Here is a 19515-nt window from a genome sequence, read left to right as displayed (position 1 = left end):
GGCCGAGCAGGGCGCGCTGGCCGCCGCGAGGTCCCCGGGCCCGAGCGGGCGCCTGTCGCGCGCCAGCTCGCGCTCCGTCGAGTTCTTCCTGTCGCGCCGACGCCGGGCGCGCAGCAGCGTGTGCCGCCGCAAGGTGGCCCAGGCGCGCGAGAAGCGCTTCACCTTCGTGCTGGCCGTGGTGATGGGCGTGTTCGTGCTCTGCTGGTTCCCCTTCTTCTTCAGCTACAGCCTGTACGGCATCTGCCGCGAGGCCTGCCAGGTGCCCGACCCGCTCTTCAAGTTCTTCTTCTGGATCGGCTACTGCAACAGCTCGCTCAACCCGGTCATCTACACCGTCTTCAATCAGGACTTCCGGCGCTCCTTCAAGCACATCCTCTTCCGAAGGAGGAGAAGGGGCTTCAGGCAGTGACCTGCCCGCCCCGCCTCCGGCGGAGACTCTGGGGGTGGCCCCCAGGAGAAAGCGGGGTTAGATTCTCCCAGAGACTCAGGAATGGATTGGCCTTCAGGGCGCAGAGCAGGAGCATGGCCTGAGAGACCCGAGGGCCCTCCGGGAGAGGGGAGGAGAAAGGGGAGACCCCTCTGCCTTCCCGGTTCAGCAAGGAGCTGCTTTCGGGGCTGCAGGCCTAGATCCAGCCCCTGCTGAGGTATGGCTGTGAGGTCAGGGTCTTAGACCACAGGCATTTGCAACCTCCAAAACGGGGCATGGGGGGAGAACAGAGCCCCCCCCCCCAGACGCACACCTCTACCCCCTTCCACCTCTGAGCAAGGGCTGACTTCCCCAGGACTTAGTGGGGGCGGCTGTCTGGGGAGCAGGAAAGCGGGCACTGACAATCTTTGGTCTCTGAAAGTATTTAAATGTTTGCCAAAAATGACAGCCCAACAACCAAACTATTTTCTAAATAAACCTTTGTAATCTAAGTGTCGGGTGCAGCAGTCAGTCCTTAAGCCGCTCTGGTGGAGGTACCTTCTAGACCCTCACCCTGCCTAAACTCCCCCCGGGGGGTGCAAGGAGGACACCCCAGGTCACCAGATTCCAACCTCCCCTCTTGCATAAGAAGGAGCAGGTCTTTTTTTTTTTCCCTTTAAGCGAAATGTTATACATACGAATAAGATATATATTCTCAAAGTTCTTGTGCTGTAACTGGCTAAGAGGCAGAAGAAATCAAGAACTCCCAAATTGACTCCAAATTTAGATTCTGTCCTCCCTTCATCTCCATCCCTGTTCCCCCCCACACTCCCACCCCCCCAACCCTCCGAATCCAGTGCCTGCCCTGGCCTGGCAGCCCCTCTCCAGTGGAAGGAGGTGGGGTTCTCACATCCAAGGCTGCAGCTCTGCCCCCAATAGCTGTGGGCCAGCCCCAGCCTCTGAGCACTTGGTGGCCTTGGCACTTGGGAGGACATAGGCTGGGTGAGATCTGCCCAGAAGCAGGTCTAGGGCAGTTGAGTTCACGGCAAGGCCCCAGTGCCTTACTCCAAACCAGGGGCCTTTATCAATTTCTTATTGTTTTGAATATTGAGGCAGGAAAGGCATGGGGGTAGGAAAAGCCTGCAGGGGGCTGGAGCCTGCCTGTCCCTTGTCCCCACCCCCTGCCATCTGATTGGCTTCCCCCAGTGCAGTCCAGCCTTCTTCCCGCCACACCCCACATTCAGTGTCTGTGCTCACCCGCACTGGAGCTTGAGGAGGGGTGGCTAGAAGAAGGGACAGTAAAGTATTGGCGTGGCCACGTCTCTCCAGACTCTGCCAGCCTCCCTCTCAGAGCCCAGGAACTCTGGGACAGCTGGAGTGGAGGGATCAGGGCCCTGCAAGGAGGTGGAGGCCTGCGAACACACATGCATGCACAAGTTTGGGACCCCTGCTGGGGACCATCTTATCCTGTGTCTGTCCCTCTGTGCCCCTCCCCCGCCCAGCCCCTGCTGGATCTCCGCCCATCTGTCCTTGGTTTGTGGTGGCCACAGCAGCTCTGTGCTGGGGAGGGGTCAGGCCTGGGTTCTGCCTTTCATCCCCAGGCCCCCACCCCCCGAATCAGGATCCAGAACAGGCCCCTTTCCTGGTCCACTTGCCAGGGCTGTCCCTTGGAGAAGCCCCACCTCTGTGCAGCTGCCAGGCCTCATCACCCCAGGGACACACTCTCGCAGGCCCTGTTCACACTAACCCATGTGGGCACGCTCACATCGGCAGGTACAAGAGCTGAAGCCTGGACGGGGCATCTACGTCAGAGGCCCGGCTCTGTCGCAGGATTGCTGAGCTAGCTCAGATAAACCCCTGCCCTCTCTGGGCCTCAGCACCCCTCCTGTGAGGTGAGGGGTGTTGTTGGAAGCTCAGGCCTGCCAAGCCTGCCAATCTATAGTCCAACCTACCAACCGAATCTGGGGCCCGAGAGGGGTGACCGTCCCTCAGATGTGGCACAACTGACCCTGGTGTTGCCTCTGAGCTGCAGTGGGGCAAGGACACCCCCCCCCAGGGCTCTTGGGGATGGGCTCTGAGTCTGGAATATGGCCCATGGAAGCCTGTGAACACACCCTGCTCCTTTTCTCCCCTGATCCCGGGAATTGCACCTTCCAGGGCTGTCGCTGGGGCTGTCTAATCCCCCATTCAGCCAACATGTGATCACCACCTGGAGAGCCTTTCTTTTCAGCTGGATAAACAGAGACAGAACCTGGCTTCCTACCCTGCTCTGGGGCAGGGAGACAGGCCCCGCTGTCTGCATCGATGAAGTGGGGACACTGACATCTCGCTGGGTACCCCTGAACACCAACTGCTCCCACTGTGGTCCAAGAACATCCTTCAGGGGTATTTCTCTGCTCTACAAAGTGGGGGCCGAGACCTCTGCCCACCTGTCCACGGCGGCCCATTCACCCACACAGTGGCTCTCCTATCTTCACGTCTACTCCGCGGTGCTCTTGTCAGCCCCACTCTGTGGCTGAGGAAACTGAGGCCCAAAACTGAGCATCTGGGCCACAGGTGTGAGGGGGCAAAGTGCACCATGACCCCAGAGGTGTCCGGCTCTGTGGAGTCCGTGCCTTGGCGCCCCGGCTCCAGTGTCCTGCAAGGAATGTCCTTTGGGCCTCGCACTGCAGAAGCACCTGACACAGTGCCTTCTGCCTGAGGTTTTCCTCAGGTTCAGGAGATTTCAGGAAAAAAATGTTTTAAAAGTTCACAAGAAGATCCTGGAAGGTGGACCCTGAGTGGGGGGCTGGGCTTGACCGCTGAACCTGACCCAATTCATTCCTGTATTTTAATTCAATTGCTGAGTTTGTAGGAAAGAAGGAGGAGGAAGAATAATCCAAAATATTCCCCTACAGCTCAGTATGGAATTAAAAAAAATTTCCTTGGAGAGGACAGGCTTGTTAATACTTGGGAAAAGCAGCTCCAATCTTCGAATCCTGCCCCCGGCTCTGGGGGTGGGGGCTGAGGGGCAGGGGAAGACATGTTGCCGTGGCACTTGCTGGCGGGGAAGCCGTCTTTCCCGGCAGTGCTGGCAGCCGGCTATATTTTTATATCACATCCGTCGACAGGGCTCAGATATTCCAGCACAGACTCAGATCAAAACACGGCGCCGGCAGGCCCATCTCGAGTCGGGTTGGGTAGCTGCAGCTCTTTGCTGAGCCGAACCCCAGCCCCCTGTCACTATCAGCCCCGTCAGCTCCCCACACATAAGAAGGAGGCGGGAGGCAGCCAGGCAGAAGGCGCCAGGGCCCCGTGGGCTCTGCCACCCCATGGGAAACACCACGGGCACCTGGCCACGTGCCAGCTGCGGCTCTCCCTGGGCAAGGGTGAGTGGCCTCCCCTGCTTGCCAAGGGGCATCTGAAGGGCACTTCATGGATGTGGGTGGTAGGGTGGGAGTCTGTGGTAGTGGAACTCTGGTCCTCGAGGCTGAGGAATCAGGGAGAGGGAGGGACCCTGGTGAGCGTCTCCACCCTGAGGACCCCATGTCCTTGCTCTGGGTCTGCCATAAGCAGCCAGGGAACCTCAGGCTACCTGTCCCCATTCCTGAGGGTCAGCCTCCCATCTGACCAGCTGGGTTGTTGAGAGCCTCAAATGCAGCTGGGGGCAAGGGGGTGGGGTGTGAGGGAGAGGAGGAGGAGGGGTTCGGGTGGTACAAGTGTCTCGTTTGCCTGGGTCTATTCCTAGCCTGACCCTGACCCCGTCTCCACCATCTGTAAAAAGGTGGCACGTCCTTTCCGGTCTAGGCCAGGGCAGGGCAGGGGTGTGAAGGCTGTGACTCCAGGCAGGCACGGTGCCATGCCTCTGAAAGCTGCCTGGGGAGCAGAGCCGACTGCCAACCCTGGGCCAAAAGAAAGCCCTGGGGACGAAATTGTATTTCTTTCCTGCCAAAAGGATTTGTGGCTGCTCCCAGTAAAAGCCTCGGGCACGATGGTATCATTATGTCATGATGAGGGCTCTGCATGCAGGATGGGTGGGAGCAGTGGCCCCAAAAGCCTGGTTTAAAGGCGCCCACTCTCATGGCTGAGCACAGAATGGACCCCGAGCTGCCTGGCAGCAGCAGAGAAAAGGGGAATAGGATCCAATACCAGCTCTCTGCTGCCAGCTTGATAGGACGAGCTGGAACCGGTGGGTCTGCCACTGGACCCGCCTGGAAAACCATGCTGGGCACCATTCCACAAGCTCCCATGTTGCTGGGGAGTCTGCCTCTAGTGGGGGTGAGGGGACCGGAGAGAACCCCAGTGGGGCAGCCACACAGCTCCCCAGGCCCAGCCTCTGTCACCAGCTGCACCGGACGGAGCCATTTCCTATTCACTCCACCTTCACTCCCAAGCCTGCCCTCCCTGGCTGGGAGCCTGGAGGGCTTTGGTGCATGGCAGTCACGGGGACCGTGGCCACATGGCCCTGATGCCTGCGGCCTCCAAATCAGGTGTAGAATGAGCGCTTGAGCCCCCAAAGCTGACCTGATGCGGGCCCCTGTAGGCCCTCCCAGCTGCCGTTGTCCCTGGACAAGCCCACGCTGCTGCGGATTCCAGGGGCAGGTCCTCCAGACTCGCCTGCTCCCCCTCTTCCATGCTCCCACCTCGCCTCGCCCCACGCTTGGCCCTCCACCAGGAGCACCTTTCCCGTCTTACCTGAGCTCCTCTCATGTGCCCCTCAGGCTCATCTCCAGAAATCCTTTGGAGTTGCCAGCCCTGCCCTCCCCAGGCACAGGACCCCAGGGCTGGGCCGGGTATTGCCCCCGCCCCCACTGCAGGGAGCCCAGCCTTGGGGGGGAGAGACTGAACACGGGGCAGTGTGTCATCCTGGCTCTGTGGCCAGGCACAGTGGGCCTCCCTGAAGATGCATCCTCTCCCACTAGGAAACCCCTAACAGTTCATCTACGAGTATGCACTCCAAACCCGAGAGCCACCCAGGGCATGTGCACTGTGCCCGGACACTGTCCCCAGGCTGTGCAGGGGACGCTGATATGGACACCCACAGCCGGGCTCTCAGCTCTTTGGGGAGAAACTTCGTGTAGCTCTGGGGCCGCGGGATTTCCCACCGCATGTGCAGGGCAGGCTGCTGGAGCATTTGCTCCTGTCAGTGGGCGGGCTTTCCCACCTTTTAATTAGCTCTTCCTTGACTGTGCGGCATCTAAGAAAACAGAAGGATCGGGAGGCGGCCATCAGAAGCGGGGCTGGACTCCTCGCAGGGCTCTGAGTGGGCGATCCCAAGGGGTGGTCCACTTCAGTAGCCCCGTCTCCCTTTCACAAGAGGCCCAGAGTGGGGATCGTGAGGACCAATCAAAACAGAGAGCAGGTGGGACTGCGAGCCCAGCAGCTCCAGCCTGCCCTCTGCGTGCCCGCTTTGGGCCCGCGCGCTGTGCGTTTGCTTCTCGTGATTCTGCCACGCGGTGTGGATGCTCCTATTTTACAGACGAGGAAACCAAGCTCCAGAGAGGGGGTGATGGGAAGAGATGCTGCCTGGAGGCCAGACGCTGGGCTGTTTTGAGTCCCTGGCCCCACCACACTGACCCCGGCAAGACTTCGGCCTCCATGTTAACGAGTCACATTTTATGGGTGAGAAAACAAAGTCTGGGCGTGGAGACCTCCGGGAGGCTCGGGTTTCTGGGTGCAGAGCCGGCTCGCCTGCCTTTGCGCTCATCTCCATCCCTCCTCCACTGTGAACACCCTTAGATGAACTGTTGTACCGATAAGACCAGACACAGCCCAGGAATCACACATCTCTTACGTTGTCTCATTATTTCTGATGTAATTGCACTCTAAAACCTCAGCTGCCATATAAAAAACGATGTGGATCGGGTGGCTTTGTTTCCCTATGTCGTCTTAGAAACGATTCCAAATCACCCCACCTAGGATCTAAAATGCCAAAATGTTTGCAGTGAAAAACAATTCCGTTACCCGCTTCCTTAGAGCGTGCTGCCATCGCAAATCGAATTTAAGACAAAATCAGTCCTCTCTTAATTGGTTCAAATGAAGCTGTTATTCAAAATCCGATTGTTGTTGTTTCCGCAAGGATTCAGTCGGAGGAAAACCATGGAGTGACCTTGTGGCTTTGGGCATCGCTCGGTGAGCAGCAAGGCCCAGCAGCCCGCAGCAGCCCCCAGCGCACTGCCCAGGTCCCCGCTGCCCAGGGTGGATTGTGATGTCCAGCCGTGGGTGTCTGGCAAACGCGGAGTAAGTGCAGGGTTCTAAATATGCCCAGAGAGGCCAGGAAATGACCACTGGCCAACAGTGCCCGGGCTGTCTGCTTCGGGGTCCAGTCCCATGGACGTCTCCCCCGGGACCCCTTTTGGCCTCACACGACCTCTCTGTCGCCTGGCACTGGGAGGTTTCTCTGGGTTGCTAAGGCAGGCTGTGCACTGTGACCTCAGGCTTCCTAAGGCCCCAACTGGTCTGGGACCCAGACTGAGTCATGTGAGCCCCTGAGCCTCAGTCTCCTTCTCTGGAAAGTGGGCACAGGCAACAGTGCCGGTTCCTCCCCTTCCTCCTCCCACGGCTTCTGTGAAGAGCTAGTGTGGGCCCTGGAGACCCTTGAACAGCTGTGAAACACATGTGTCAGAGAGCCTGGGTGGGCTGGGCGCTCCCCGTGGGCAGGCCTGGCCCCAGGGTTAGGCCCACGAGTTCTTCTGGGGCCTGGCCGCTGGGCTCTGGGGGTATTGGCCTTCCGAGCCCTAGGCACAAGGTCAGGGTGGCAGGTTTGCAGGTCCTCCTCTCCGCTGGCAGAGCCAGCCCCTTGGCAGAGGGGAGGGGCTCGGCACAGCCTGTGTGGCCAGGCGCTCTGGCTCTGTTCCAGCGCAGGGGGTGGGGGGCGCATTTGGGCCAGGCCACGGGCCTCCAGGGCCGTTTGCATCTACCCCACTTCACCTCATTCCAGACTCCACAGAGAGGCGGGCACACACTAGGCACTTAATACATGTTGGAAGAATCGGCTATAAACGTACTGAACACACAGTCCTGCCCTCAAGGTGCCTCCGGTCGGATGGGGATGTGGAGATCAATGCTGGGCAAATACACGGCCGGCATGAAGGGAGCAGGTCCTTTCCGTCAAACGGAGCTAACGACGCCGTCAGAATCCCAGGTCTGGGGTCACTGAGGAATTAGTGATCGTGAGAGGTGTGCTCCTCTCCCGCTTTCTGCTCCCAGGAGGAGGGTGCCCCTGGTATACTCAGAATCGTGGACAACTGAGCCTCAAAACATCCGGAGACCAGCTGGACCCATTTTTCTGGTGGGGAAACTGAGGCTCGGAAAGTCTCAAGCAGTTTTCTAAGGCCACCTAGCCACTCAAGGGAGGAGCCAAGGCCATGAGGTCATCCTCCTCCCAACTCCTCCTGCTGGCTCCCCCAATAATCAGAAAAGCACAGAGGGGGTTACAGGGGTGGGGAGGGGACTTGGAGGGGCGACTGCCTGGCCTGGCCCTGTGCCCTCTGCATTTGGGGGAATTAGGCCACAGGAAGTCGAGGGTTTTGTGGCAAGTTGAGCAGCACAGGCTTCAGGCTGGAAGAATTCCGCAGGTCTCATGTCCCCGCTCCTGGACAGCCTCCCAACCCTGGAGTTGCTCACCCCACCCCACCCCCTTGCAAACTTCTGGTGATGGAGAGCTCACCACTTCCCTGGGGCGATCCAGTCCTCATCAGCCCTGCCCTGACTTTTGGGAGTTTTCCACTTGATGAAGAGAGAATTTGCCTCTGGGAACTTTCAACCCTAGCTGTTAGGATAAACTTCCTGGGAAATTTTTGGGACCAGCAGAAAGTCGGCCAAATTCGCGTACGTGTCTTTCTCCCTCCCTTCTCACTTTCTTTCTTTAAGTGTGTTTGTGCTGGCTCTGGCCTGGGGGGCAAGATCAGAGCCCAGGGGTGAGTTCCCCATAAAGCCACTGGGGGCACACCAGGGTCAGATCCTGGGAGGAGCCTGTCTGGGTGACAGTGGGACTCAAATCCCAGGCAGCTGACCAGAGGGAGTGGACAGTGACCAGGGTGGCTGGGGTCACCTGAGCATCAGAGATGGAGTCACCTGGATGTCAGAGATGGGGGTCACCCACATGTGGATGGGAGTGAACAGGGGCCCCCACCAAGTTGTCTGTTGCCAGTCAATCATCCATTTTACTCATTCAGCACCAACTGCATGTGGGCACCTGAGAAACAGAAGTCAATGAGATTCTACAGGAATTTAATGTCCTCCTATAGTTACTGTTGTCATTATGGGGGAAAAAAACAAACGTTGATGACCATTTGTTTTTTTTTCTTTACATTTTATGTTTTATTGATGGTGACATATAGTTAAAATCTAATGCACATTAACTACCCATGGCCCCTTATAAATATTTAAAGTTCTTTACACAAGCACAAGTCGTACTGCAAAGTCATACCATAAACTAACTTTTTAGAAGACAATTTCAAAAACAAAATACATTAAAGATATCATAATTCATGAGGAGCTATTGAGATGGATTTTAACTCTGATGTTAAACATTTACATTACAATCCAATGTAGACCTTTATCAAGAAGTTGATAATTCTGGGGAGCCCTTCTGAGAATTTAATTTTCACATAATTCATGGCCAGATTAACGTGCCTGAAGTCCTGTGTTCTTACAAAGCTCATGCAGAGCCTGTAGGTGCAAGCAGGATATTATAAAGTATTCTTAGGTGCACAAACATCTTTTTAAAAATTTAAAGTATTGAGTTTGCCTTAAGATATATTCCACGAATTGACAAATAGTATCTTTTCATGTCTCCGCAATGTGGGTCTGATCTTGAAGCCAATCTACACGTCCTTGCAACCCTGCTCCTGCCGCGGTGTCACGAGCACAAACATGCCACGGCTTATCTTTGATGTTCTCCGAACACAGCGACTGAGACCCTTACAGAAGTCACCACCTCGCTAAGGTCCATTTTGCTTGCAATTAATATGACTGGTATCCAGCGGTGCTTAATGTCTGGGTGATTCAAAAGGGTGCCAGGTTCCCCTTTGGCCACGACCATTTTTAATCTATCACTACTATCAGTGACAAAAAAATGGCTCGTCCTTCTTCAAAATAGTGTTCCCAGAGATTTCTGTATCTTCCTTGACCTGACATGTCAAACACTGTAAAAGACACACTGGACAATCGGAATTTCTATGCTGAGCCCTAATGCGGGAACTCTATCTTGAGACTGAGCGTCTCAAGGATTACATTTTTTAATGGCTGTTGTTTCACCACTTGATCCAGCCCCAGGCACAACACAGGAGTTTCTTCCTGCTTCAGGCCAAGCAAGCCTGAAAGTCTGTCCAGCAATCCCATCCTGTGACACGAATATTTACAAACCAGCTGGTCTTTGAGGTTTGTTCTGCCCAGGAGCTGGTGAGGACAGGCATGGACGCACGCGTTCGTACCGTCTCTGGCATGGGAACCTGGTGCTTGCGTCCCTCGCCTTCATCTCTGTGCCTCGAGAGGAAGGATCACTGGCCTCGAGAAAAGCCGCACCTACAAGTTGGGTGACCTGGTAGCCTCTGATGATTATTTCTTTGAAACCCATCTATTGAGAGTCTACAGTCTGCCTGGGGACAGGTCAGCAAATAGGCAAACACAGCCCCGCCCCCGTGGCATTTGCGGTCTTGTCAGGGGACAGGCAGTGGCCACAGAACCACACAAGCACATTTAACATTACAAACCGTGGTGTGCAGTGTGCAGGTGGCCTGACCCGGAGGTAAGTGGGGGGTCCGGGGAGGGGGGGCAGCTGAAGGTGAGCGGCTTCCTGCTTGCATGTTGGTTTGGGACACAGTCTCGTCTGTGAACAGCGCAGCTGGGAGCGTGTGCCCTGGGGCAGCCCTAACACTATCCCAGATGGGAGCCTAAACAGCAGAAACGTGTCCTCACCCAGTCCTGGAGGCTGGAAGTCCAAAATTCAGGTGTCGGCAGGATAGATTTCTCCTGAGCCTTCTCTTCTTGATGTGTAGATGGCCATCTTCTCTCTGTGTCCTCACATGGTTTTCCTCTGTGTGTGTCTGTGTCCTGATCTCCTCTTCTTATAAAGACACCAGTCACATTGGATCAGGACCCACCCCAGTGACCTCACTCCACCTCAGTCACCTCTTTACAGACCTAACCTCCAAATAGAGTCACAGTCTGGGGCTGGGGTGTTAAGGCTTCAACATGTGAATTTGGGGGGACACAGTTCAGCCATAACAGACCCTCAGCCCATCTCCTGGCCCCTCACGTGGTTATGTGACAGATGTGAGTCAGTCCCTGCCTCTCAGTTTCTCCAGGGTAGCCCGAGGACTGTCAAGCGCCCATCTCGTGAGGTCACAGAAAGCGCCAGAAAAGCCTGGCCCACGGTCAGCCCTCTGGGAGGTCGGGCGCCATCGGCTGCTGCTCTCAGTCCACAAACCAACCCTGTGGGGTGGGGGGCTTGGAGCCGTCACACAGCCCCAGGAACTCCCCGCTGGAGCACACAGTGCAGGGCCAGGAGGTCTCACACCCATGTCCCCGAGCTGACAGGCAGGGGGTTGGAAATTGCTCGAGCCCTGAGCGTGGGGCGTTCACGGGATCCCTCGATCTGGGGGATCAGGCAAGTGCACGGCCCCTGGGCTGCGATCCATCTCCTCGGTCCCTTGGTGGCCCCGCCCCGCCTGTGCAGCCTGCCGCCTCTGCGAGCCCTGAGCTTTTCTTTTTAATGTTTATATTATCTTCATTTGTAATAGCCAAGAAAACTGGAAACAACCCAAAAGACCACCCGCTGGTAAGTGGCAAAATGAACTGTGGTCCATCCCCACAAAGGAAAACCATTCAGCAGGACAGAGGAACAAGTTATGATGCCCCACAAAACATGATGGGTCTCAGAAGCATCACGTACGTGAACAAAGCCAGACTCAAAAAGGCCACATGCTCTACGGTTCCATTTAGATGACATTTTTTTAAAAACAGACTTTATATTTTAGAGCAGTTTTAGGTTCACAGCACAACTGAGCAGAAAGTACAGTGAGTTCCCATGTGCCCCTTGGGCGTCAGCTAACTTCTCCATCTGTAAATGGGGGTACGAATGGGGGTACGAATGTGGACCCAGCAGAGGGAGGCAGTGGGTGCGGGGTGCTCTGCAAACTGTAAAGCGCTGCACTCAAGGCAAAGGTGATTCTCTGAGGCTCAGTAAACACTCAGTGGAGGTGGCTGGCTGGCTGGCCACCAGGGCTTGCAGATGGTTCTGGAAAGGTGCCCCCGGCCACAGCTGAGGAGGAGGGATCTTCCAGCCTGACTTGGCCTCCTGTGAGGTTTGTCATTTGCTGTGATGATGGAAAACTACCAGCCGCTTCTCAAGGCTCCAGCGAGAGCTGCGCACCGTTATCTCCCATCAGCGTGCAGAGAGCCTCCGAGACCGGCCGACGCCACCAGGGAGTGGACAGGAAGATCGGGCCTTCGGCTCCCGGACAACCATAGCCAGTGTTGCTGCACGCAACCCGCCATGGCTGACACCAGCCAGTCCCCACCCAGCCTGGCCACGGGCAGGAGTCAGGTGCCTAGAACAGGAGCATGGGATGGCCTGTTCTCATGGACGGGGCTCCGGTCTGGGAGTCACCGCCCCACCTTGTGACCTCAGCGCCTCCCTTTGTCTCTCTGAGCAAATCGCTCCAACAGATGCGGTGTTTTTAGCACCCACCATGCGCCCGCAGCAGAGAGGCCCATGCATACCTCATCACAGCCTGTTCCCACCACTCTCCCAGGCACCGAGGAGGCAAATGGGGGCCTCCCGGGCCTGGCTGCTGCTGAAGCTGGGGGCACCTCCTCTCACTCCCCAGCCTCTCAGCAGGGCAGCTGACTTGGGGGTCTGGGTGGCCACTGCTAGGGGGCAAACTGTTGTCCCTCAAATCCACACCCTGGAGTCACATGCTGCCTGGAGCTCTGAGGTGGGGTCTCGGCCACTGCACCGGTGCCGGGGTTTCTGTGGCTTCTATGGACACAGGCCCCAGGGAGGGCACAGGTATGAGGACACTGTTGGCAGCTCCCTGCGACATGCACGGGTCTCGGGCCTGCTCTGGGCCCACCCTGGGGCAGCAGTGAACACACAGCTGACCGCTGGCTGGAAAACAAGGTTTCAGTAGAAGTCGCAAAGTCTTGCTGCAGGCCTGTGATGTGTGCCTGGCTGGGGACGGAGCATCGGGGGCTGTCTGTCAAGGCCATGACAAGACGAACAGTGCTCTCCCGGCTACCAAGACGAAACCCAACTCACCGCAGCTTAAGATGAGAAGCTGGGGGTGTGGGTGACACACCTGGAGCCAGGTGTGGATGTCACCAGGTCTGTCTCTTTCCACCCCCTCTCTGCTTGCCTGCTTTCTCCTGAGAGGCCCCCAAGGTGGCGTGATGCCCTCCCAGCTCAGCAGCTCCAGGCAGAGGGGTTCTAGGTCAGGTCCCTTGTGCAGCCTGGAAGCCAGGAGGGGGGTCAGTCCCCCCTGACCACGTGGACTGTGGTGGGAGAAAAAGGATCCTGCACAGAGCAGTCAGGGGCTCCGGCTGGGAGGGAGGGAAGGCAGCCCATGGGGGAGCCTGCTTTGCCCTCCTCTTCCCTGAAGCCCCCCTGGACTCCAGGCCCCTGAGAGCTCACCTCCTGCTCCCCCAGGCTGTGCACTCCTCGAGGGCAGGGGGCTGCAGCCCTCCCTTGTGGTGACAGGTCCAGCCGCCTGTGCTCCATCATTGCACCTGCTTTGCCCTGAGAAAGTTCTTTCTCAAACCACACTGGTGGGTCCCCAGTGGCAGGGCTGTCCTCCTCCAGGGCCTCCCCTGAGGCCCCTCCTGGGGGGACCCCTTCCCAGGGCCGGGCCCCTCCCATTCGCTTCCCACTCTGATTTCTCTCTGTTCCTGGGGCTGAGGCTTTGCTGGGACATGACTGAAGCTGCTGCCAGCTGGGCTTGGGCCACACAGCCTGTCGAGGCCCACGCTGTCCCCAATCCGGGAACCTCCAGGGCATCCTGAAGTGAGGACCCCCTGGGCTGCTGACACCCAGCTCCCAGGGACAAACACTCGGCTTTGAGAAATGGCCGCAATTTCAGATGCAGCGTCCCTGCGGTGCCATAAAACCGCAGCGCCCGCCTCCCCCGTGCTGACAGAGAGGAAAGTCCCGGAACAAACTGTCCCACAGCACGGAAGGTCCTTCCTGCAAACGCTCGCAGTCAGAGGCTTCTCCTTTCCCGGGGGACCCCCAACGATGCCGCCCACAGAACGTAAACCCGGCGCCCCAATGCATAGCTTTCATTTAAACTCCGGGAAGAAGGTGCGTCCACCCCACCAGGGACCAGGGTGGGTGACTGCGACATCGCCAAACCTCTCTGTCAGGAGCACGGGGGAGGCGGGCGCTGGGGTTTTATGGCATCGCCAGGACGCTTGTCTTTCAGGGTCCAGAGGAACCCCGCGCGCCCAGCATAGAACTTTTTCTTTTTTCTGCACTTTTTTTTTATTGTGGTAAGAGACACATACCGTATTTCCCCATGTATAAGATGCACCCTTTTTCGAAAAATTTGGGGTCTAAAAACTGGGTGCGTCTTATACAGTGGTTGTAGATTATTTTTACTTGCATTTCCCACTTTTTTTCGCACTTGTTTTTGTGCTCATACAACCACTGTACAAGACGCACCCAGTTTTTAGACCTTAAATTTTTCGTAAAAGGATGCATCTCATACATGGGGAAATACGGTAACATAAAATTTACCATCTTAACCATTTTTAGGTGTTCAGTTCAGTGACATTAAATGCATTCACAATATGGTGCAGCCATCCCCACCATCCATCTCCATAATTCTTCATCTTGTAAAACTGGGACTCAGTCCGCATGAAACGACTGCCCCTATCCCAGCCCCAGCCCCTGGCACTCATCATGACCATTTCTGTCTGTGATTTTGACTCCTCTGTGGAAGCACAGGACTCATTGTTTGCTGTTTTGAGCCAAGGGGGAAAGTTGTAAGAGGGAAGATAAGGTTGGGGGGGGGCACCACGTGCTGAGCCCCCTGGTGGCACCAGCTCACGGCCAGTGTTTCTTATGTGGTGGCTCAGAAGAGTCGGTGTCTCAGGGGACCTGAAGTGACCCAGGGCAGCCCTCGGCAAGAAGAAGGACTTGCGGGGCTCAGGATTGGAAGTGCCCTGCTCCAGCCGAGACATAAACGTGGGGGCTGCGAGCGCCTCTGCCATGGGACGCCCACACCTGTCCGAGCTCCGTGCTCTCCCTCGGCCCCCTTTATTCATCTCCACTTTCCGCTTCTCAGTGCAGCTGGGGTTCTGTTCCCACCTGGACTGCTGTGTGCCCACCCGACAGCTCAACGGGGAGTCGGGCAGAAAGCACGCAGACTCCCACTCCATAAGGTATGGGGGTGCTGGTCATGTTGGCTCATAAACATGTGGTACAGGCGCCTGAGGACACGGCCGTGCACAGACAGGCATGTGGGGATGAGGAGGGGAGAACCGGGGACGGGAGGACGAAGTGGACCCTCGGGCGGCCCTGGCCCAAATGTTGGCCACATGGCCCTGGAGTAGGTCCCGGGTGACAGTGTTACTTGTTTTGGCTCCCCTGATACAGCCACAGAAATGAGCAATAAAAGCCTTTTTGTTGCTTTTCCAGCCCAGACAAAATCAATAAATTCTGGAAACATGAGAACAGCTGACCTTTGAGATTTCTAGCAAACCTTCCAAGTGTTAAGCTCAGTTTAGAATCTGGCTCAGAGCTGGGGGCCAAGTCTGGAGGTGCTGGGAAGGCCCCTCTGCACGGGCCCCAACTCCCGGCCAGGCCGACGCACGAGGTGAGACCGATCTGGGAGGGCCTCCGAGGGCCCGGCCTCGCCTAGGCTTGGATCCAGAAGGCTGCGTAGACGAGTCTGTCCTCTGAGCTGCCTTGTGGCTTCAAGGCCTCAGCTGTGCCTCAGTTCCCCCTTCCTCGCTAGGTCTCCCCAGCGTTACAGATGGGGAAACTGAGGCCTGGAGAAGGGGAGGGGCTGGGCCCCACTCCCGGCCCACCTGGAGCCTGTCCCAGCTGCCTGCCTGGGGCGCCTCCACTGCAGCGTGGGTCCCTGGGGGTCCGTGTGGCACTGGTTCCTGCCAGGCACCCAATTCAGTTATTGGTTGATTTCCCATGATGCTCCTGGACAAGCTGGGACTGGGAACCGGTGTGGTCCTTTAGTCTGGGAGCGCACAGTGTCCTGGGGTCCTGCACCCAGATATAACAGACCCATGGAGCGGTGGTGGGGAAAGCAGACTTGGGGCAGGGGGCGTGGCAGGGCCAGGTGGCAGGCGGCCCAGCCAGGACCTCCCTGGTGCCCGGGCCCCTGTAGGTGCTGGAGACCTGAGGGAGGCCCCACACCCCAGGGGTAAGACAGACACACCAGGGCGCCTCCCCCATCCCACCCACTCAGCTCCTGCCCGTCCACCAGGTTCCTGACACCACCTCCAGGAGGCCCTCTCTGAGCCCCAGGGGTTTGGGGAAACGTGATCAGGCTGCACATGGAGCTGTGCCTGGGCCACAGGTGGGAGGCAGGCGCCCCACGTGAACGCATCGCTGGCCAGGGACCCCCAGTGGGAAGATGGAGGTCGGAGCTGGGTCAGGGATTGGGGCTTTCCCAAGAGGGAGGTGGGATCCCACTGGACAGGAGAGCCTGGATGAGCCACCAGCTTCCCACAGGGATGGGGAGGCGGCCAGGAGGGGCCGTGGAGGAGGTGGGGTGTGTCTGTGGAAAAGATGGGGCTTGCTTTAGCAGCACTCCATACACCTGAGATAAAACAAGGCGCCTGGCCCTATGGTCCCCCGGGGCCCCAGCCTCTCCCATCCCGACTGGCCAAAAATGGCTGACCTTGTAGGCCAGACTCAGCAGAAGGAGTATCTGTGAGCAGCCTGACACCGTGTGTATCATGGCCCCAGCACCACACTGTCCATTGGTTTAGGTTCCCCCAAAGCAAGCCATGAGCAAGGGCTTGTAGGGCTGTGTCCTGGAGGGAGAGAAAGGGGACGGAGTTGGAAGAGAAGGCGGCTGTGGCTGGGTGCTGGGCAGGCCAGCCTACGGACTGCTGGGTCTCCCCGGGGCGGCCCTCCCAGGAGGCCTGGAGAGCACGCCTGGAAGCATTCTGCAGCCTGAGGCCCCGTGGCAGTGCCGTAAGCCAGGGGGCCATGCCAGCCTGTGGGGCGGTGCCCAGTATGGACACTGAGGCTGGAGGTGGGACGGGCTTGCTCACTGTCACCATGGGAAGGGTCCCAGACGCTAAACTTCCCACCACCCTTCCTAGAAGCTGCCTGTGCATGAGGTGGACCCCAAACATATGGGCTAATTAAGATGAAGGAGACAACCCCAACCTTGCCAATGCCCTCCCCCCGCCCCAGAAAAATGGGTGTGAGGCTGCAGAGTGGCCAGGCGGTGCTATCCACCGCATCCGTGCCATTGGTCCCTACGCCTGACCTCAGGGTCTCAGAACAAGCTTTTCTGAAAGGCACCCCAAGTCCTGTGGCACCGCTCCTGCCAGCATCGAGCCTGGGTTAGTCTAAGTTGGCAGCATGAGGGGATGGTGTTTCTCCAATTTCGACAGGAAATGAGATGATTATGGGAGATACAGGTCGGCCGTTGTGGCTCCCAGGTCCGAGGAGGCCTGAATATGCATGAGTGTCCGTAGCGGGTGTATGCGTATCCATATGTGTGCATGTGCACCCCCCTCCCCGTGTGGCTGCGTGTATACATGCGTGGGCCTGTGGGGCGTGCATGTGGGCACAGGCATACATTTTGATGCATACATATAAATAAAGCAGTTCCTTAGGTTACATATCCAGGGGCAAGATGCCGGCAGCACCTTAAGTTTCTCTTTTCTCAGAAATACCAAAACAAACAAACACTTCTCTCTCCGGCTGTGGAGAGCTTGCATCGGCGCAACAGGCCTGATGGCTACAGAAACCTCGTCCATTTCCCTCCACCGGCTAGCGGTTAGCCTGACTCTCCTGGCTTCTCCTGAGTGCCAGGCACTGTCCACGGGCAGGGGCGGGGCTTGCCACCACCCCCTCTGCCCTCCTCCTCTGCCATGCATATTGACGGAAGTGCGTTTTGCGGGGTTTTTTTGGTTTACAGATAAACAGTGTCAGGTCAGCTCCTCTCCTGAGATCCACCGAGGCTGGTGAGGGCGGGGGCCAGGGCCACCTCTGGGAGGGGAAAAGACCCAGAGGAAACCATTCCTTTTGTCCCTAACGTGTCATAGCAGTAAGAGCAGGTTAAAATTAATGTCATGGGCAGCCGTGATGGGAGAGGATTCAGGTCAGGTGTGGGCAGTGGGTTTCCAATCACACACTGAGGAATCTGAGGCTGATGTGGGGCCTGTGGAGAGGTGAACACATTCGACTAGTGGTGCCTGCCAGGGCAGGGGTAGGGAGTGGTGGCATGAGCGCTATGTGTCGAGCGAGGCTGAGTTGGGCACCGTGGGCATGGCTAAGGGGCCAGGGCTGTCCTGGTTGCTGGTGACAGCCAGAGTCCCTCCTGTCGCTAGCGCCCTCCCTGTATCCTGTGCCTCAGTGCCTTTACACATGCTGCTCCCTCCACCTGGAGTGTCATCCGTCACCCTGGTGACCTCAGTCATCCTTCAGTGTCCAGCTCAAGTGGGTCCTCCCGGGTGCCACCACCTCAACCACCCTGTCCCAGGCAGAAACCAGCCCCCTGGACTCCCGTGCACTGTCTCCATGGTGCCTGCCCACACCCCTGCTGGCCGGGGCTCTGTTGGTACATCTCAGTGCCCAGTGCCCTCCTAGGAGTCTGGCACCAAGCAGGGGCCCAGAGCTTGTGTGCTGAATGGAACTGAGCAACGTGTTCTCTCGGACTCTCCTGCCCCCACAGGCAAGGAGGGGACATCCGGGGCGGGAGTCGGGGCCTGGAAACGGGAGAGGGGTTCTGTGCCTTCCCTCTCAGTCCACACAGGGCTTTGGCTTCACAGGGACAGAAGGAAAGCTTGGCTCAGGCTCCTGGTCCATATAAGTTCCTCTCATCCCAAATCCGCTTTTCCAGGGCTGTCAGCACATCCTAGACCCCACCTTTTGCCCCGACCTTACCCTACCCTATGCCCTGTGGAGCAGAGCTGTACCCCCTGCCTGGGCACCAACTCCAGGTTACCATGCGGCACTCACAACACCCCCAGCTCCAGGAACACATCACAACACTCGCCAAAAAAAGAGCCACTTGGTGCTCACATCTTCACCTACCACCCTGAGCCACTCAGAGGAGCAGAGAAGTGCTTCCAGGGAGGACAGCTGCTAGCCACCGGGGAGCACAGCCCCTTGCCTGACCCTGTCCCCTCCAAGCAGAGTGAAAGGGCACTTCGGGCAACCTTGGTAGTTCACTTGGGGTGCCCAGGAGGTGTGGAGACAAGCTCCCCACTCCCTGACTGGCCACTCACCGTGAGAGCTAGACCAAGCTTTCGAAAATTGCTGGGGTATTTCTAACCATGTTCAAATAATGTCAGACAAAGCAGATTTCAGAGGAAAGAATGTTATCAGAGATGAAAAGAGGAATCATGTTTCTGAATCATTTCATAAAGATTTAGGGGTCAATTCAACAAGAAGACATAACAATCTTAAAGGCATGTGTGCCTAATAGCAGAGCTTGAAAATGAAAACTTACAGAACTAAATGGAGCAACAGAAAATCCACAATAATGGTCTGAGATTTCAAAACCCCTTTCTCAGTAGCTGCTGGAAGAAGTGCATGGAGAATAAGCAAGGACAGAGAGGCTTGACTCACATCAACCACTTGACCTGACGGACATTTACAGACACTCTGCCCAACAGCTGCCGAATCCTCATTCTTTTCACGTGGAAACAGAACAATGACCAGGAGAGACCACAGCTTGGACCATCAAACAAGTAGCAAGTACTTCAAAATGATACAAAGTGTGTTCTCTGACCACAACGGAATTAAATCAGAAATCAGTAACAGGGCCGGCCGAGTGGCGCGATGGTTAAGAACTGGCTTGGGATGCCAGAGGGCCCCGGTTCGGATCCCACATATGAAGGCCAGTGACACTGCCCTCCACAGCTAAGATGCTGAACAACAGCTCAACCTGGAGCTGGGCTGCCATGAGTCGCCGGCAACGGTG

At 57.2% G+C, this 19515-nt stretch overlaps 1 protein-coding gene and 1 pseudogene across 1 annotated transcript in view; both read right to left on the bottom strand.

The window, feature by feature from the left end:
- LOC109372918 (homeobox protein cut-like 1) overlaps nt 1-5020 on the bottom strand; it is a 22045-nt gene extending 17025 nt beyond the window's left edge. Inside the window, exons 1-2 of the mRNA XM_019626429.1 lie at nt 4965-5020; nt 163-437 (exon numbers count right to left, since the gene is read on the bottom strand). Coding sequence (XP_019481974.1) covers nt 163-437; nt 4965-5020 — 331 coding nt within the window. The remainder of the gene's footprint in view (nt 1-162; nt 438-4964) is intronic.
- Nucleotides 5021-9157: 4137 nt separating this feature from the next.
- LOC109372922 (ADP-ribosylation factor-like protein 6 pseudogene) lies at nt 9158-9730 on the bottom strand (annotated as a pseudogene).
- Between the last annotated feature and the right edge of the window lie 9785 nt (nt 9731-19515).

The sequence above is a fragment of the Hipposideros armiger genome, unplaced genomic scaffold, assembly GCF_001890085.2.
Source record: "Hipposideros armiger isolate ML-2016 unplaced genomic scaffold, ASM189008v1 scaffold_677, whole genome shotgun sequence".
Taxonomy (NCBI): domain Eukaryota; kingdom Metazoa; phylum Chordata; class Mammalia; order Chiroptera; family Hipposideridae; genus Hipposideros; species Hipposideros armiger.
Note: the sequence above shows the minus strand (reverse complement) of the source record. Positions and strands in the feature narration are given on the sequence as shown.